The 13,456-nt window shown below is 36.7% G+C and overlaps 1 protein-coding gene across 1 annotated transcript; it reads left to right on the top strand.

Moving 5' to 3' along the window:
- Positions 1-281: 281 nt before the first annotated feature.
- Positions 282-12,343, top strand: LOC139116128 (MFS-type transporter SLC18B1-like). The gene is made up of 12 exons (XM_070678671.1): positions 282-609; positions 1,835-1,930; positions 4,574-4,647; positions 5,297-5,444; positions 5,694-5,762; positions 6,323-6,413; positions 6,936-7,075; positions 8,071-8,178; positions 8,942-9,033; positions 9,644-9,736; positions 10,309-10,383; positions 10,590-12,343. Exons 1-12 carry the CDS (start codon positions 499-501, stop codon positions 10,948-10,950), a joined length of 1,458 nt encoding a protein of 485 aa, XP_070534772.1. The 5' UTR covers positions 282-498; the 3' UTR covers positions 10,951-12,343.
- Positions 12,344-13,456: the final 1,113 nt, after the last annotated feature.

The following is a 13,456-nucleotide window of genomic DNA, read 5'->3' as shown; positions in this document are numbered from 1 at the left end:
TTATTTACATGTCAAATTATTTACCTACCTATATACTTTGGGAACTCAGATTTTTCTCTCATGAACCTTTTAGCCTGCATAACCGTAATGCAACCATTCAGATAGGAAGGTCATTAATGGTCAGATGTATGATGAATTGACTATACCTGATTATGAAGAATCAATTGTATTGTATGGAAACAATGTCTACTACATCCGAAAGAAATACGAAATGATTACGTACTTCTGTATCGACCCCACTCACTGTATGTATATACATGTAAAACTATGCGCACGCGTCCAAACTTGCTCAACACAATGGAACCAACCCGTTGAAATTTGTAACTCTATTTGCGTCCCATACTGGTGAGCAAGTGACGTTCCAGTGCCAGGCAGCATCGACGTATATCGCCATGTGTCCTTGAAAAATTGTATTTCGAAGGTTTTTTGTCACGGTTGAGCTATTAGATACTTATTTCAAGATGTTATTCTACGGATGACTTATGTGTCGTTGAGACTATGGCTGATATATCGCGGACGAGAAGAGACGTGGCGCTTATATGGGTGTGTTTGGCCAAATATTTTCTGACGGCAGCCTACTCGGTACTAGCACCATTTTATCCGGCTGTGGTGAGTATTTTAAAGTATTGACCTCCATAATGATAAAATTCCCCAAATTGTGTTTAAGCAGGCGACAGTTTGCAAACTTCAATAATAAACTATTCAAGTTGGTAGTTGTTTAATCTATCAAAAGGTGACAGTATGGCCGCTTCAAGGTGGAATGTCGTGGTGCAGTCGTTCCACCCTTGCTTTGTTTATCCAATTCTATTTATGTCCAAAACAGTAAAGTATTCATTATATTCCAAGCGCTATGACAGTTTTTGCAAATACATTATCGCCTTGCACGACCGATAAGACATTTCGTTTCTGTAATGGTTGACTCCAAAGTTAAAACGTAGTGCATTTTTATCGAACTCTGGTCATTGGCGCTTTACCTAATCCGTCAAGGCATTTTCAACGTCAACGATATTAATCTATACAAAGTAGAACGATATTAGTTAATCCAATAGTAAATACGGTCAGTTTGCTTTAACGAATCTATAGTGACCGAAATGTTATTACTGGCAATGATGTCTGGCTCATAAAACACGAGTATATGTACCGACTTTCGATCACTTTTTTATAAAAATAAAAGTGTTCTTAATGTAACTATTATTTTCATTCATGCTTGTGAGAAATTAAGACAAATATTGCAACGGTAATCGACACATCGTTATTTTAAAAACAACAAACAAACATCTCTTTTGTCAGGATTAAAGGGTTAACACCGTCATCGCCATCATGTTGTATGTGGGTAATGGCGCATTTTAGACGCGTTTCATGGGCAAAGGAAATAGTCGAAATTCATTCAAAGTCCTCCCTGCATTTTAAAAAGTGATCGGTTTAAATGACCTGCCAAACTACAAAAATTAAACAAATGATGGCAGACTTTGACTGACTGGATCCTCACATCGGCAATCAAGTGTAACACACTTATCTCACCCACAGCAACTTTATCAAGGGATGCTTCAAGTATACCAGCAATTAAAGCCTTTGACTTTGAAATTATTCAGAATTTACCCAGCTCAAGTGAATACACAGAATGAAGAATAATCAAACCTTCGTAACACATAATTTACACGGTGTATACAGTAGGAAAATCTCTCTCTCTCTCTCTCTCTCTCTCTCTCTCTCTCTCTCTCTCTCTCTCTATATATATATATATATAATGCATACATATGTGGCATTTTTACGATCTGTCATCCTTTCATTCAATATGGTTTTTGCGTTTGTCTGTTTGCTTTCAATATAACAGGCTCTGGAAAAGGGTGTTGATCCACTGACCATTGGTTTCGTCCTTGCCAGTTTTGCTTTGGTCTCCTCAATTGTAGCGCCACCACTCGGGAAAAGCGTAAGTAATGTCCCAAGCTGACCTACCTATGCTATAGTTGTTTTAATAATTAGTAATTATAAATGTAAGTGAGTTTGAACATATTCGCCTTGATTCATAGTCTTCGCTATATATAGCAGCAAGGCGTGCTTGATCTACTAGCATGTACAAATGGCGTTCAAAATTCCTGGTATCTGTCGGCTTTACGGTGGTGACGTCATATGACGGTGAAAGGTTAAATTCACTCTGTGAGCGTACAGAACGACACACACGTATATCTCAGTGCATCCCTTATCTCCAAAACATTCTGAATGAAGTATAATAACGACGCGTACACGTAAACAGGATTCTGGAAGTTGTGTACTATTTATCAACAGCTTACGGTATCGTTAATGTTGGCACACTGAGACACATGCGATTTAATATGTCAACTGTTTCATATAGAATTAGAAAATTCAGAGTAGAGTTGACCTTTTAGCCCCCTCCACTCGTCTACCAGTAAACCGAATATTTGCTTTGTTGTTCTCTGGTAATTGAGAAATCAGAAATTTCTCTGAAATATTTAAACACTGTCGACATACAGTATACTGTATCAGATATATCATATAATACCGTTCCTTTCGATAGAGTGCCATTATAGGAAGCTGTATTGGTCTTAACCGGCCAGGTAAAGAGGGAAGCCGGTCGGTTTTCACTTGATGGCATTTTTTTTTTACATCAGAATATAGGCTTATAGTATCCAACGGTTAGAGTTGACTATAAGAGTGTACAAGGACTTTGAGGAGAAATTGGCAAGGTATTGCATTGTTAAATATGAGGCTGTTCTTTCAAACAGGACGAGTGTTGTCATTAAGAGAAGTACAATGCAATTATGGCTTTCAGCAATAATCAAACCCCAACGATCGTTTTACCACAAAATTTTAACAAGCTTACGACTTGTACGTACTCAATGTCACTCGTAAATGTGTATGGAGTGAACTGATCAAAATCAACTGGTATACCCCGTCGATGGGACAGTTTATTGCTTGTCTATTATAACAGCACATTGAAATTCATTTACATTCACGAGTATTTAGTTTCCCTGTTGCGTAATTCTGCATTGTTGTAACTGACAACCGATTCTTTATTCTCTATTGAATGTTGCACATATAATATTATTCAACTGCCTGCATAAACCTTTTATTTATCGGGGTAGATTTTCTAAAGGTGGGCATTTTGTGACATCCACGAGGGCATAGTTTTCAAATTACCGATGCGTGCACTGTGCGAAAACGGTCATCACTGAGGTTTGGTAGCGGCAATGGTTATTGTTCTGTGTTTATCGCTATGAGATCTGAAGAAGAATTACATGAGAAACCAACCTACGAACCTTCAAATGTCACATGAATCAATTCATACGATTGAAACTCCCCTATGTTTATTTAAAGCCATATGCTGTCCTATATTTATACACTGTAATATGTTGCTCGACATGTACTATTGTGCGATGCAGCAATAACAACCATGATTGTCCTTTCGTAGGATTGTGCCAAACAGATATCATTTACCATCGACTGTTTTGAGAATCACGTGATTTGAGTATAGAATTGCGATTTATTCTGGTGGCGAATACTTCACAAGCTTTGCTGTATATAACCGTTGTCCCTGTTTTAAATTTCTGCTCACTTTATAGGGCAACATAATAAAGTATGCTTTTGTCATTTTTTTAAATATTTCAATGCTGTCGCCCCACATGTTCGACAGACAGACAGACAGACAGACATAAATTATGGGTGTCCAGTGTTTTAAATCTCTAATATTTAATTAATTGGATTAATTGTGTTCTCTTCAATGGTATATGTAACATAAATGTTATCGTACTCATAAAATTATAGCGCTCTTATGAAAACAGCAGACCAAATAAAACTACATGTGTTTGTTTGCTAATTATTGTAAGCAAGCCCGGGAAGTTTGACATTTTATGCAAGGAACTCAGTGACGTCACACAATGAGAGATTGAACTTTCAAGAGAGCGAAGAAAATTTTAAAAGACGCAGCTTCTTACAGGGACGCATGTTAATTGATACCAAGACATTTGGGTCTACACAATGGGATGTAGTCAGATCTAGAGTAATTTTTGAAACCAATGCAAGAATAAAACTCAGGGATCATCGCGCAAAATTTGGTATTAGAGAGACAAATTACTCAAACTTTCCCGATATTTGACATTCAAAATGGCCGCCATCCCTTTGCTAACTCTGTGGGGAGAAACAAGTTTTCGATTTTAGAAAAACTAAGACGGTGAAAACTTTTCTTTCATCAAGACCTTTAGAATGAACCTCCACAAGTGGTAGATCAGAGAAGAATTGATAAAATTTGAACGCCCGAATTTCTATCCCCGAGGCGCGTTCTACCTTAATCATAAATGCATGATTGTGTAAGTGCATTTAAAACAATAATAGGTTTTACTAATAATGGCATCTTGAGATACCTGACCTGTTTTCGTAATGAATGTTGTGATGTGTATTTATTTGTGACCTTGGACATCATGTACTTCATTCCATGTTTGTATCGTTCCATTAAAAATTTTCCAGCAAGTATAAATGGTGAAAAGTGGCAACGCGCTAAGCGAAATGGAACACTTGCGTGACACAAGCAAATCGATGTATTTTTGGTCGATTTCAGATTTCTAAATATGGTTCCAGGTTCACGTTTTGTGCTGGTTGCGGACTTGCCGGGCTTGCGTCACTGGTCTTTGCGTGAGTATGACACAGCAATCCTTTGGCCCTAATCGGGTCATGAATGACCTTTTCTAAGGTCACAATCATAAAATTAACTATATAGATGCGTGAAGCTAAAGTAACAGAAATAATTACTTTGTACTTGAAGTAATTTGAGTTCTTATTTATAACGTTCTGCTTGTAGCATCGAGCACTATAATTTCCAAGGAGGACATTTGTATACTTACATAATATATATATATATATATATATATATATATATATATATATATATATATATAACTGCCATGTTCCTCCTTTTCTAGCTGTTGACTAAGGAATTAGACCAATTGCTCGGGCAGACCAGTTTGAAAATTACTGAACACGGTCAATTCTTCTTGGGCCAAGGCGCATGTGTTTTTTCTATCATAAAGTATTTAATAATGACCTCACCTTAGGTCACAACCGCTACCGACAACCATAGCAACGATGCGTCTGATACGTCATTAAAACCCGTTTAAAAACTTCGAAAAACAACCTGTGTATTATAAATTAAATGACTGTACACATGATATTGACATAATTGATATGAAAAAAGGTGCATGACACGGAAGCCCGAGCCTGTATCTAGAAATATTATACAATATTAGTTTATTTCATAACATACTAGTATATCTTCTTTATACAGGTGCCTTGACGTCATACAAAATTCTATATATTTCGTCATCATGTGTTTCTTGGTTCGCATTATCCAAGCAATCGGTGTGCAGGCCGGAAATACAGCCTCTGTCGTGATTGCATATGAACTTTTCCCGGACAACATCAATTTTATCCTGGTGAGTAGTGTCTTTGAAATCGACGATGGTGAGACTCACCACCATTTCTTGCACTATTGTCGTCTCATCATCATCATCATCATCATCATCATCGTCGTCGTCATCGATCAAGACTAGTGTGACATCGTCATATGTACAACCGTAATAATAATGTACATTACAATTGATACTAGAAGGTATCTATAACAAGTGATATAAAAGTTGCAGCGTCTTTTGTAAAAGTAAGGATTGTATGTCTCTATATTCCAGGGTATCTCCCAAGCGTTTTCGGGACTTGGACTAATCACAGGACCAACACTAGGAGGTTTACTTTATGCGGTATGTAAGATGTGGGTGGTCTTTCACATCAACATTGGATGGTGCTGGTACGGGTTAAAATGGATTAGAAAGGGATTAGATCTAAAGAGATAATGAATTGATGGTAGATTGAGTCTCGGATGCCTCAGAAATTGTCAGCGATATTCTGCATGCAGTCGTAATTTGTTAATAAAGTCATGGAAATGAGAGCGTGTTTTGGCTTATAGACGTCCAGTTGTCTCAAACACGATTATAACTAATTTGGGATAAGATGGTGAAGTAATGTCGATTTCATCTACAAATGTAATCTCATCTGATTTTCTTTTTACGTTACACACTGTTTTTATGAGTAATTTGCAATAATATAACATTCAGCTATACGGCACCTAACACTTTTGAGAAATTTGAAAAATATGAATATCCAATTATCCAAATTAGTTCCAATCGTGTTCTTATGTGATAGATGTTTTGAAATCGACTCAAAATGGTCTAACACAAATATACTAAATCGATAATTCACTAACTGTATACTTCCCTTTCCTATACAAAATCCAAGCTTATAATTTCTACTTTATTTACAGTATATGGGGTTCATGCTACCGTTTCTATTACTTGGTGGGATTCTTCTGCTGTGTATACCGTTTTGTTTATGTCTTCTACCAGAACATGATGGTACGTTATAACATTCTCAGTAAATCTTTCCTCTGAGTTCACTTGCAATTAGCATATTTTAAGGATTCCACCTCTCATCTCTCATAAACGTTTCCTTCGGAAAATGTATTTCAACGAAAGCAAAGTATGGATTAGATGCATTTGAATTAGCCCGATATTTTATGTGTATTTATCCGAAAAAATAATTGATTCGAATGTCCGTTCAGTTTTACTTACATTTATACAATATCCCTATAGACGTTGAATTATACTCGGATTTGATGATTCAATATTATTGCATTTATCTCCAAAAATATCATAAAATCCCATTTTTACTTTATGTCAAATATTAATCATTTGGGAAAAAATGCTAGGATTACACTGTACATTAACACTTGAGAGTTTTTCACGTTGAATAAAAGCTGAATAATTTACAATATTTAGCTCCGTCTCTGTGTCAGAATACAAGTTATTTACTTGACAAGATCTGTGAAGTACATAACATGAAATCAAGTTGTTTTACTATTTATAATTTATTCTCAGCGCCAAACTGCTTATTGGAGACCCGAGATTTCCGACCCTTACTCCTGATGCCTGGGGTATTACTAGGAATGCTTCTGCGCGTGATCTCAGCCATCGAAATAACGTTTCTTGATTCGACGCTAGTGCTTGCCTTGCTTGAGGTGAGTGACGTCATAAACCGGCTTGCGGGTCAGGTCGAAACCGGCAGGGTCACAAGATAGTATGATTGTTAACACAAAGAGAAACATTTAAACATTATTTCTATAGCTGTTTTGAGTCGAGTTGCTATTTTAAATGCGTCTGGAATAGCGATGAATAATGCGGTGAACCATTTTTAGAGAATTACTTTTGCAAGTCAATGATATTAGTCTGTCGACATATATGGAAATATCACCGGAATTTCTGATAACGTTTTCGATATTATTGTTCTACTAGGCAAAAAAAGCTTATTTTCCCTCTCCATAAAGCATTCAAAGTATGTTGAAAGACAAAGTGATAGCCTTGACAACGAACTGTGTACAATGGACAATGTTACTGGTGACAAACCAGTTTTAGTCCGAACTAAAATTAAGTTCATTAATAACACCGGGAACAGCACACGTATAGAAGCTGTAGTGAGTGGATGCGAACACCGTGCATTTCGACAAGACTTCGACATCAGAGCAGGAAACTACAATTTTACACAGAACTTAGACACTAGAAAGGGAAATAAAACAGTCGCTACTGTAACAGCATACATATTGTAATATTACTATCCGAGTCTTTGATGAAATGAAAGTTAATCAAATTCTAACTTTGATTCCAACATTAGGATTTAAAATCTCACACCCATCAAAGTAATGTACAGCTACTGATCCCATATTATCACTTTAGAAGCAGACCCAAGAAGATCCAATGTTTCCCCTTTTTGTTGTATCGCGTTAGAAGTGTACCGAAATTATTTTCTAAGCCGTGCCTTTTTTGACAAAACGTCATTTGAAAATTATGTTTGAATGAGTGTACACATTTTGCGAGGAAGTAGTAAACAAGCTCATCGTAATCAGTCTGATGGTGTGATAATATTCACTCAATTGTTGTCGAAAGATTATTACATTCACAATGAAAGTCGTCAATGTTTCCGTTACTTTCAACTGAATTCTATTCATCTGTGTTTCAGTACGAAACTGCGTTAACAACCGCCGTGGTTGTGGCTGTGATGTTTCTCCTGGCTGGCATCGGCTACGGAGCGTCAGCTCCGTTCTGGGGTCTTATAGGCGATAGATGGGTATGTAGCTTGGCCGTCTTCTAGAATTTTGTCACATCTGCTTATGCTGCTTTTAAAATATGCTCTGCTCGATAAATGATTTATATGAAAAGAAAAATTACTATTTGAGTGGGATTGTACTGAATGATTTCATGACAAGTTTCATTTAAAGTGATATTGAGTACTAAACCGTGAGAAATATTTCGAAAACTATCATCTCATATTGTTGAGTGCGATGTTGACACTAGAGTTTGCGCTATTGTGGGCTCAAATAGCGTACATCATGAACGCAAAACAAGTACATGTTACATACATCGTTTTATGAATAAACTATCAAGCGTACTAAATGCAAGCACAAACTGACTCAGTGAAATAACCAATGAATTTAGCTGTAAGTTTTGAAGATGTTTTCCTTTTGTTTTGATTTGTATGTCAATTGTAAGCTGTTGTTCTATTCGCCAAAGCATGTTGACACACCTAATATTCATCGTGTAAAATGCTCCGTTATTGTTTACATTGGAATTCTAGTCCGGACCTGAATTCATTTATCAACACCACCAACAACAAGGCAGTATTTTTACATGTACAGGCTGGGCTGGCAAACCTAAGTCTTGGTATCTCAACATGCTGTAGGGAATAGAACAACAAATTTCAGTTGACATTGAAAGAAAAGTAGCGAAAAAATCATCAAAAGTTACAATTTCTGGCACTTTGACATCTGATGGTCACAGTTGTAACATGTAGATGAAGATGTGTGTCACCAAGATTTCTTTGTTTCCGTTAGGATATATCTAAAGAACTCAACCTTATAGGACTGGCTATTGGTGCCGCTGGCTACGTACTGATAGGACCAAACCCAAATTTAGGACTTGAACAGTAAGTGTAGTATACTCTATGGATACACCAACGAGGCAGTTAAACTAACCTTTTTGTGGAAAGAAATTTTTAAAATGATGACCTGTCAAATTTTGTAATGTCCACCAAATCCATTTGAGTAAGTTTATGTAACGCACAGATTAACCTCGATGCTAAGGTATCTGGTCTATACATTGCATAGCATAGCTCGCCCAGGGAGAACATTATGTTGTTGTTCTGGTCTTGTCATGTGACCCTATTTATAGGCTGAAATGCGTGCCGAATCCTACTGTCATGCGTGTTTTGGCCCGGCAGCGCATCATTGTCACGTGGTCTGTCTCGTCAAATAAGATGATTTTGATTTTTAACAGGCGAATAGGAAGAATAGCCACTGATTGTCATGCTGTCGATGTAAAGGGATTGCATTTTGATTCGTCAATCTTGGCATGTATAAACGCAAAACATTTCAAAAAATCCAATTGTTTTTACAGCAAAATTTATGTTATACTTATATCGAGTTTAGATAACAAGAATTTTGTCCCTTTTCAACACCACTAATAATATCATCAAAAGATAAAAGTTCAAAAGTAAAAAGTTATCGCTTAATCGATGATGGTGTCATTTCGTTTAGAACTACTGGTCTACTAGCTGCTGGTCTGATAATCATGGGTATCGGAGTTGGTGTCGTGATTACAGTAGTGCCAGAGATGGCAAAAACTGCCATGTAAGTTTGAATTCATTGGTTTCCTTTGTTCTTTCTCAGGTTTGTACAAATAAATCCCAGCTTTATGAACAACGCGAACGTGCAGAGTCTACAAAACAGAAGTTTAAGTTTGTGCGAACACGATTTTTAGATAATGAAATACCCTGCAAAAGTCCACAAACAATGAAAGGATATCATTGCCCTACTTGTGTAATGTAATTGTTCATAATTAATCAGCAGGATAGACCCTGCAAGACCTGAACAGTTTACAGGGCCTAGTAAACGAGATATTTACTGTGCAAGACTTTATTCACATGACTTGACATGTCGTATTGACCTTCGGTGATTTTGTAAATGAAAGTCATTCAATGATTTTAGCAAGTTATTTTTATCTGAAACTGTTCGACCTGAAAGACGGCAATATGACCGTGCGCATCACTATTGTGTGTTCGATTCACTTTTATTTTGTGATTCTATAATCACCACCACCACCATAACCACCACAATCATCATCATCATCATCATCATCATCATCATCATCATCATCATCATCATCATCTTGATATTCCTGTTTGTAATATGATGTTTTTCAGAGAACATGGGCAGGAAGAAAATACGGCTCTGTACGGGTCAATATCCGGACTTTATTACTTCGCCTATAATCTCGGGTAAGATGCTTTGTTTCTGTTTGAATGATACATCCGATAACATAGATATAATAAAGCAGATATCATTGGGCCTATCTGTACATAGTGATTCGTTTTGCGAGGGCAAAGACTCGCACATTTGTCCAATGTAGCAATTAAATTCTTAGACGCGAAATAAGTCTGTGTATCAGATAAAGTCTAACGTTTACAATGTCTTTCCGCTTTAGAATGTTCATGGGGCCGATACTTGGCTCCGTCTTAGCTGTGAAGCAAGGTTTCCAATGGAGCTGCACAACCATCTCTCTCATTGTTGTAGCAACATTCCTACTGTACGCCCTCTACGTCGGCTACTACAGATGTTCGCAGCTGATGAGATCGACAGCCGATGTGCGGAAACACGAACAGGAGGCGGGCGAAGGTCCGTCGTCAGGTCTTTATGAGCCGTTTTACGAGCCACAACCACAAAAAGACATACCAATGGACGATTACGCTGAATATGATGAGTATGATGAATACGATGCTGAGAAAAATCCATTTTACACAGCGCCAACAAACTACGAGGCCACAGACTCTGGCATATCAAGATAGTGATCCTTAAAGAGTTAGATGAAAATAACGTGCCTGATGCACGAACACACTGGGACATCCTCTGTCCGAGTTTACCAACTCTGGACACCTGATCGGTACATACGCGTAGTACTATGAAAGGGTGAAATTTAGCCAATATCGCTCTTTTAATGGTCCAGGACTTCTACGTAATAACAAGGAAAAAGATCCTGACCAAGAGAACACATCTGACGTCACTCAAAATGTACAAATTTATTATAAAAATGTGCATTTGAATTTGCAACTTTTTAAGTGTTGTTTGATTCTTATGTAAATTGTTCAAAAAACAAGGATTGTAATTTAAAGACACTTTCATTTATCGTTCAGATGTTAGTGGTTCGCCAGAATAAGAACAAGAAAATAAGAACAAGAAAAAAGGAAGAAAAAAGATATTTAAATAATATGAGACAGGCTGAAGTAAACAATATAATGATTCTTCAATCAGCATATATGACTGCAGGTCAGCACGTTAGTGTTCTCTTTATCAAAGATATGTTTTGGGATTTTTGGTGTTTAGCTTCAAAGCCCCCTAAACAAAGCAAGTGTTATAAATCCAATTTGAATTTCAAATCGCATGTTTTGGATTTTTTTACGAACTTAAAGATCCATTTGCTGTAACTTTGGTCATTTTTAAATTTTGTTTGTTCTGTGTATCATCTGCAGTTTCTGGTTTGAATCCCTGAACAATGGAGAAATTCCTAATATTTAGCTCATAAATATACCCTATATGAGTATAATCTGTATATTGTTATTGTTTAAATTTTGTATTCAGGTCCGGAATATAATACATCAACAATAACAATGGTCATTTCACATACACAGGCTGTATTGGCAAACAGAACACCGGGCATTGGTCATCAGTGATGATCGGATTATAGTAGTTGATACATTGAAACACAGTAGTGAAAAATTAGTCAACAGTTACAGCTAATGTCCCTTTAAGGAAACATAAACACATTTTTAAAATGCACATGACTAAACTTTCTCCATTTTACGAGAGTCACAGTGGATTGACTTTAAACTTTGCGGAAACTAGTCACATGTATATAAGCAGTTAGTTCATCAAAATTACTATTTTTCACCATTGTTAGGTATCTTCAGAATTCAAATTTGAAATTTGCGACTACATTATTTTGAACTACCGTCGAAATACCGACCGCCGTCGAGTCGTATTCTAATTATCTTTGCAAACAGAATGCTAATGACGTAATGGAGAATATTTAATTTACGTAAAGTTGTAACTGTTTCATCTTACAAATGCAAGCAAATTTTTGATAAGATAGAGTTATTTTAACAGTATGCGATGTGTGTATCTAAATATTTTGTGCTTACCTGCAGCATCGAGTAAATATATGATTCAAATTTTTCGTAAAAATTCTCTTGTGTTTGTGTATCTTCTGTGACAACCTATCGTTTTGATAAACGAAGTGCAGTTCAAATCTACTGGCAGCATTGCGCACTGTTTATTGCGCAGTCTCCAGTGTACATAGCTGTAGTCAAGGCTGAAATTTATGTTCGTCGAAGAGTTATACACGAGTGCTTTTAAAAATTATTAGAGTTTCATGGCATTCACCAACCCGGACCATGTCTATACTGAATATCATTGACATTATAGACCAGATAGATTAACATTTTGTCGGTAATAGTGACTGAATACGTATTCACTGATATCTTTTGGTCTGTTATTTGCTTTGAACCATTGTCAGTTCTACTCGGTCAAAGTCACAGCGAGATAATATCTTTCCCTTCGTGTGCATTCTACTGTGTCGTCCGTCATGGCTTATATGCTTGTCGCGTTTAGTTTAGTTACATATATTCGGTGTTTATAACTGATACTATTATCATGATAAATTTCTTTATTTCAAGCCATCGATCCATACAATAAAAAGAAGAACACTAAAATGTGCCACTGTAAAGAAGGAAAAGTTGAAATAATCCATAAATATCACGATACGCCTCAACAGCGGGGCATTTCTGAAAGTTCAATCATTTCAGACGTTTATTGGAGTAACACAAATGGCTGGGGTTTTTTAATTGAGTAGATTATCACGTGAAAAGACAACGATAACAGCGGGCATACCAGTAAGAGAGTAACTAGCATGGCTGTGCTAATTTCATCTTCAGAGTAGTCAAACCAGTAGATGCTAATAAGCAACTCGATTGGTGAAACAGTAAATTAGCAATTAAAAGCTCACAATAAGTGAGATTGACACTCAAAACTATGATACACACTGCAGAAAGAGTTTTTATATATTCTTCATTTGGACGAAATTGTTTCAAATTGGTGAAAAGGGCTGCGCATAACGGTCCTCTGTCAGTGACATTTTAGCAACCACCTATCAAACAAGCCACCGAAGGCCGCTAAGCCATCACACGGCCAAGGACGTGTACAATTGCCGTAGCTTCTAACTAACTTCACCCGCTAATGTAATGCACACCGTATAGAACTTGTTCCATTTTATTCTGGAAACGAATGATTTGATATTGG

The sequence above is a fragment of the Ptychodera flava genome, chromosome 17, assembly GCF_041260155.1.
Source record: "Ptychodera flava strain L36383 chromosome 17, AS_Pfla_20210202, whole genome shotgun sequence".
Classification (NCBI taxonomy): domain Eukaryota; kingdom Metazoa; phylum Hemichordata; class Enteropneusta; family Ptychoderidae; genus Ptychodera; species Ptychodera flava.
Note: the sequence above shows the minus strand (reverse complement) of the source record. Positions and strands in the feature narration are given on the sequence as shown.

Excerpts from the sequence above, each read along its gene's own strand:
- LOC139116128 (XM_070678671.1), top strand. The coding sequence starts at position 499 with ATGGCTGATATATCGCGGACGAGAAGAGACGTGGCGCTTATATGGGTG. Across the intron at positions 1,931-4,573 it reads CGCCACCACTCGGGAAAAGC|ATTTCTAAATATGGTTCCAG; the intron begins GTAAGTAATGTC and ends GGTCGATTTCAG. Across the intron at positions 5,763-6,322 it reads TAGGAGGTTTACTTTATGCG|TATATGGGGTTCATGCTACC; the intron begins GTATGTAAGATG and ends CTTTATTTACAG.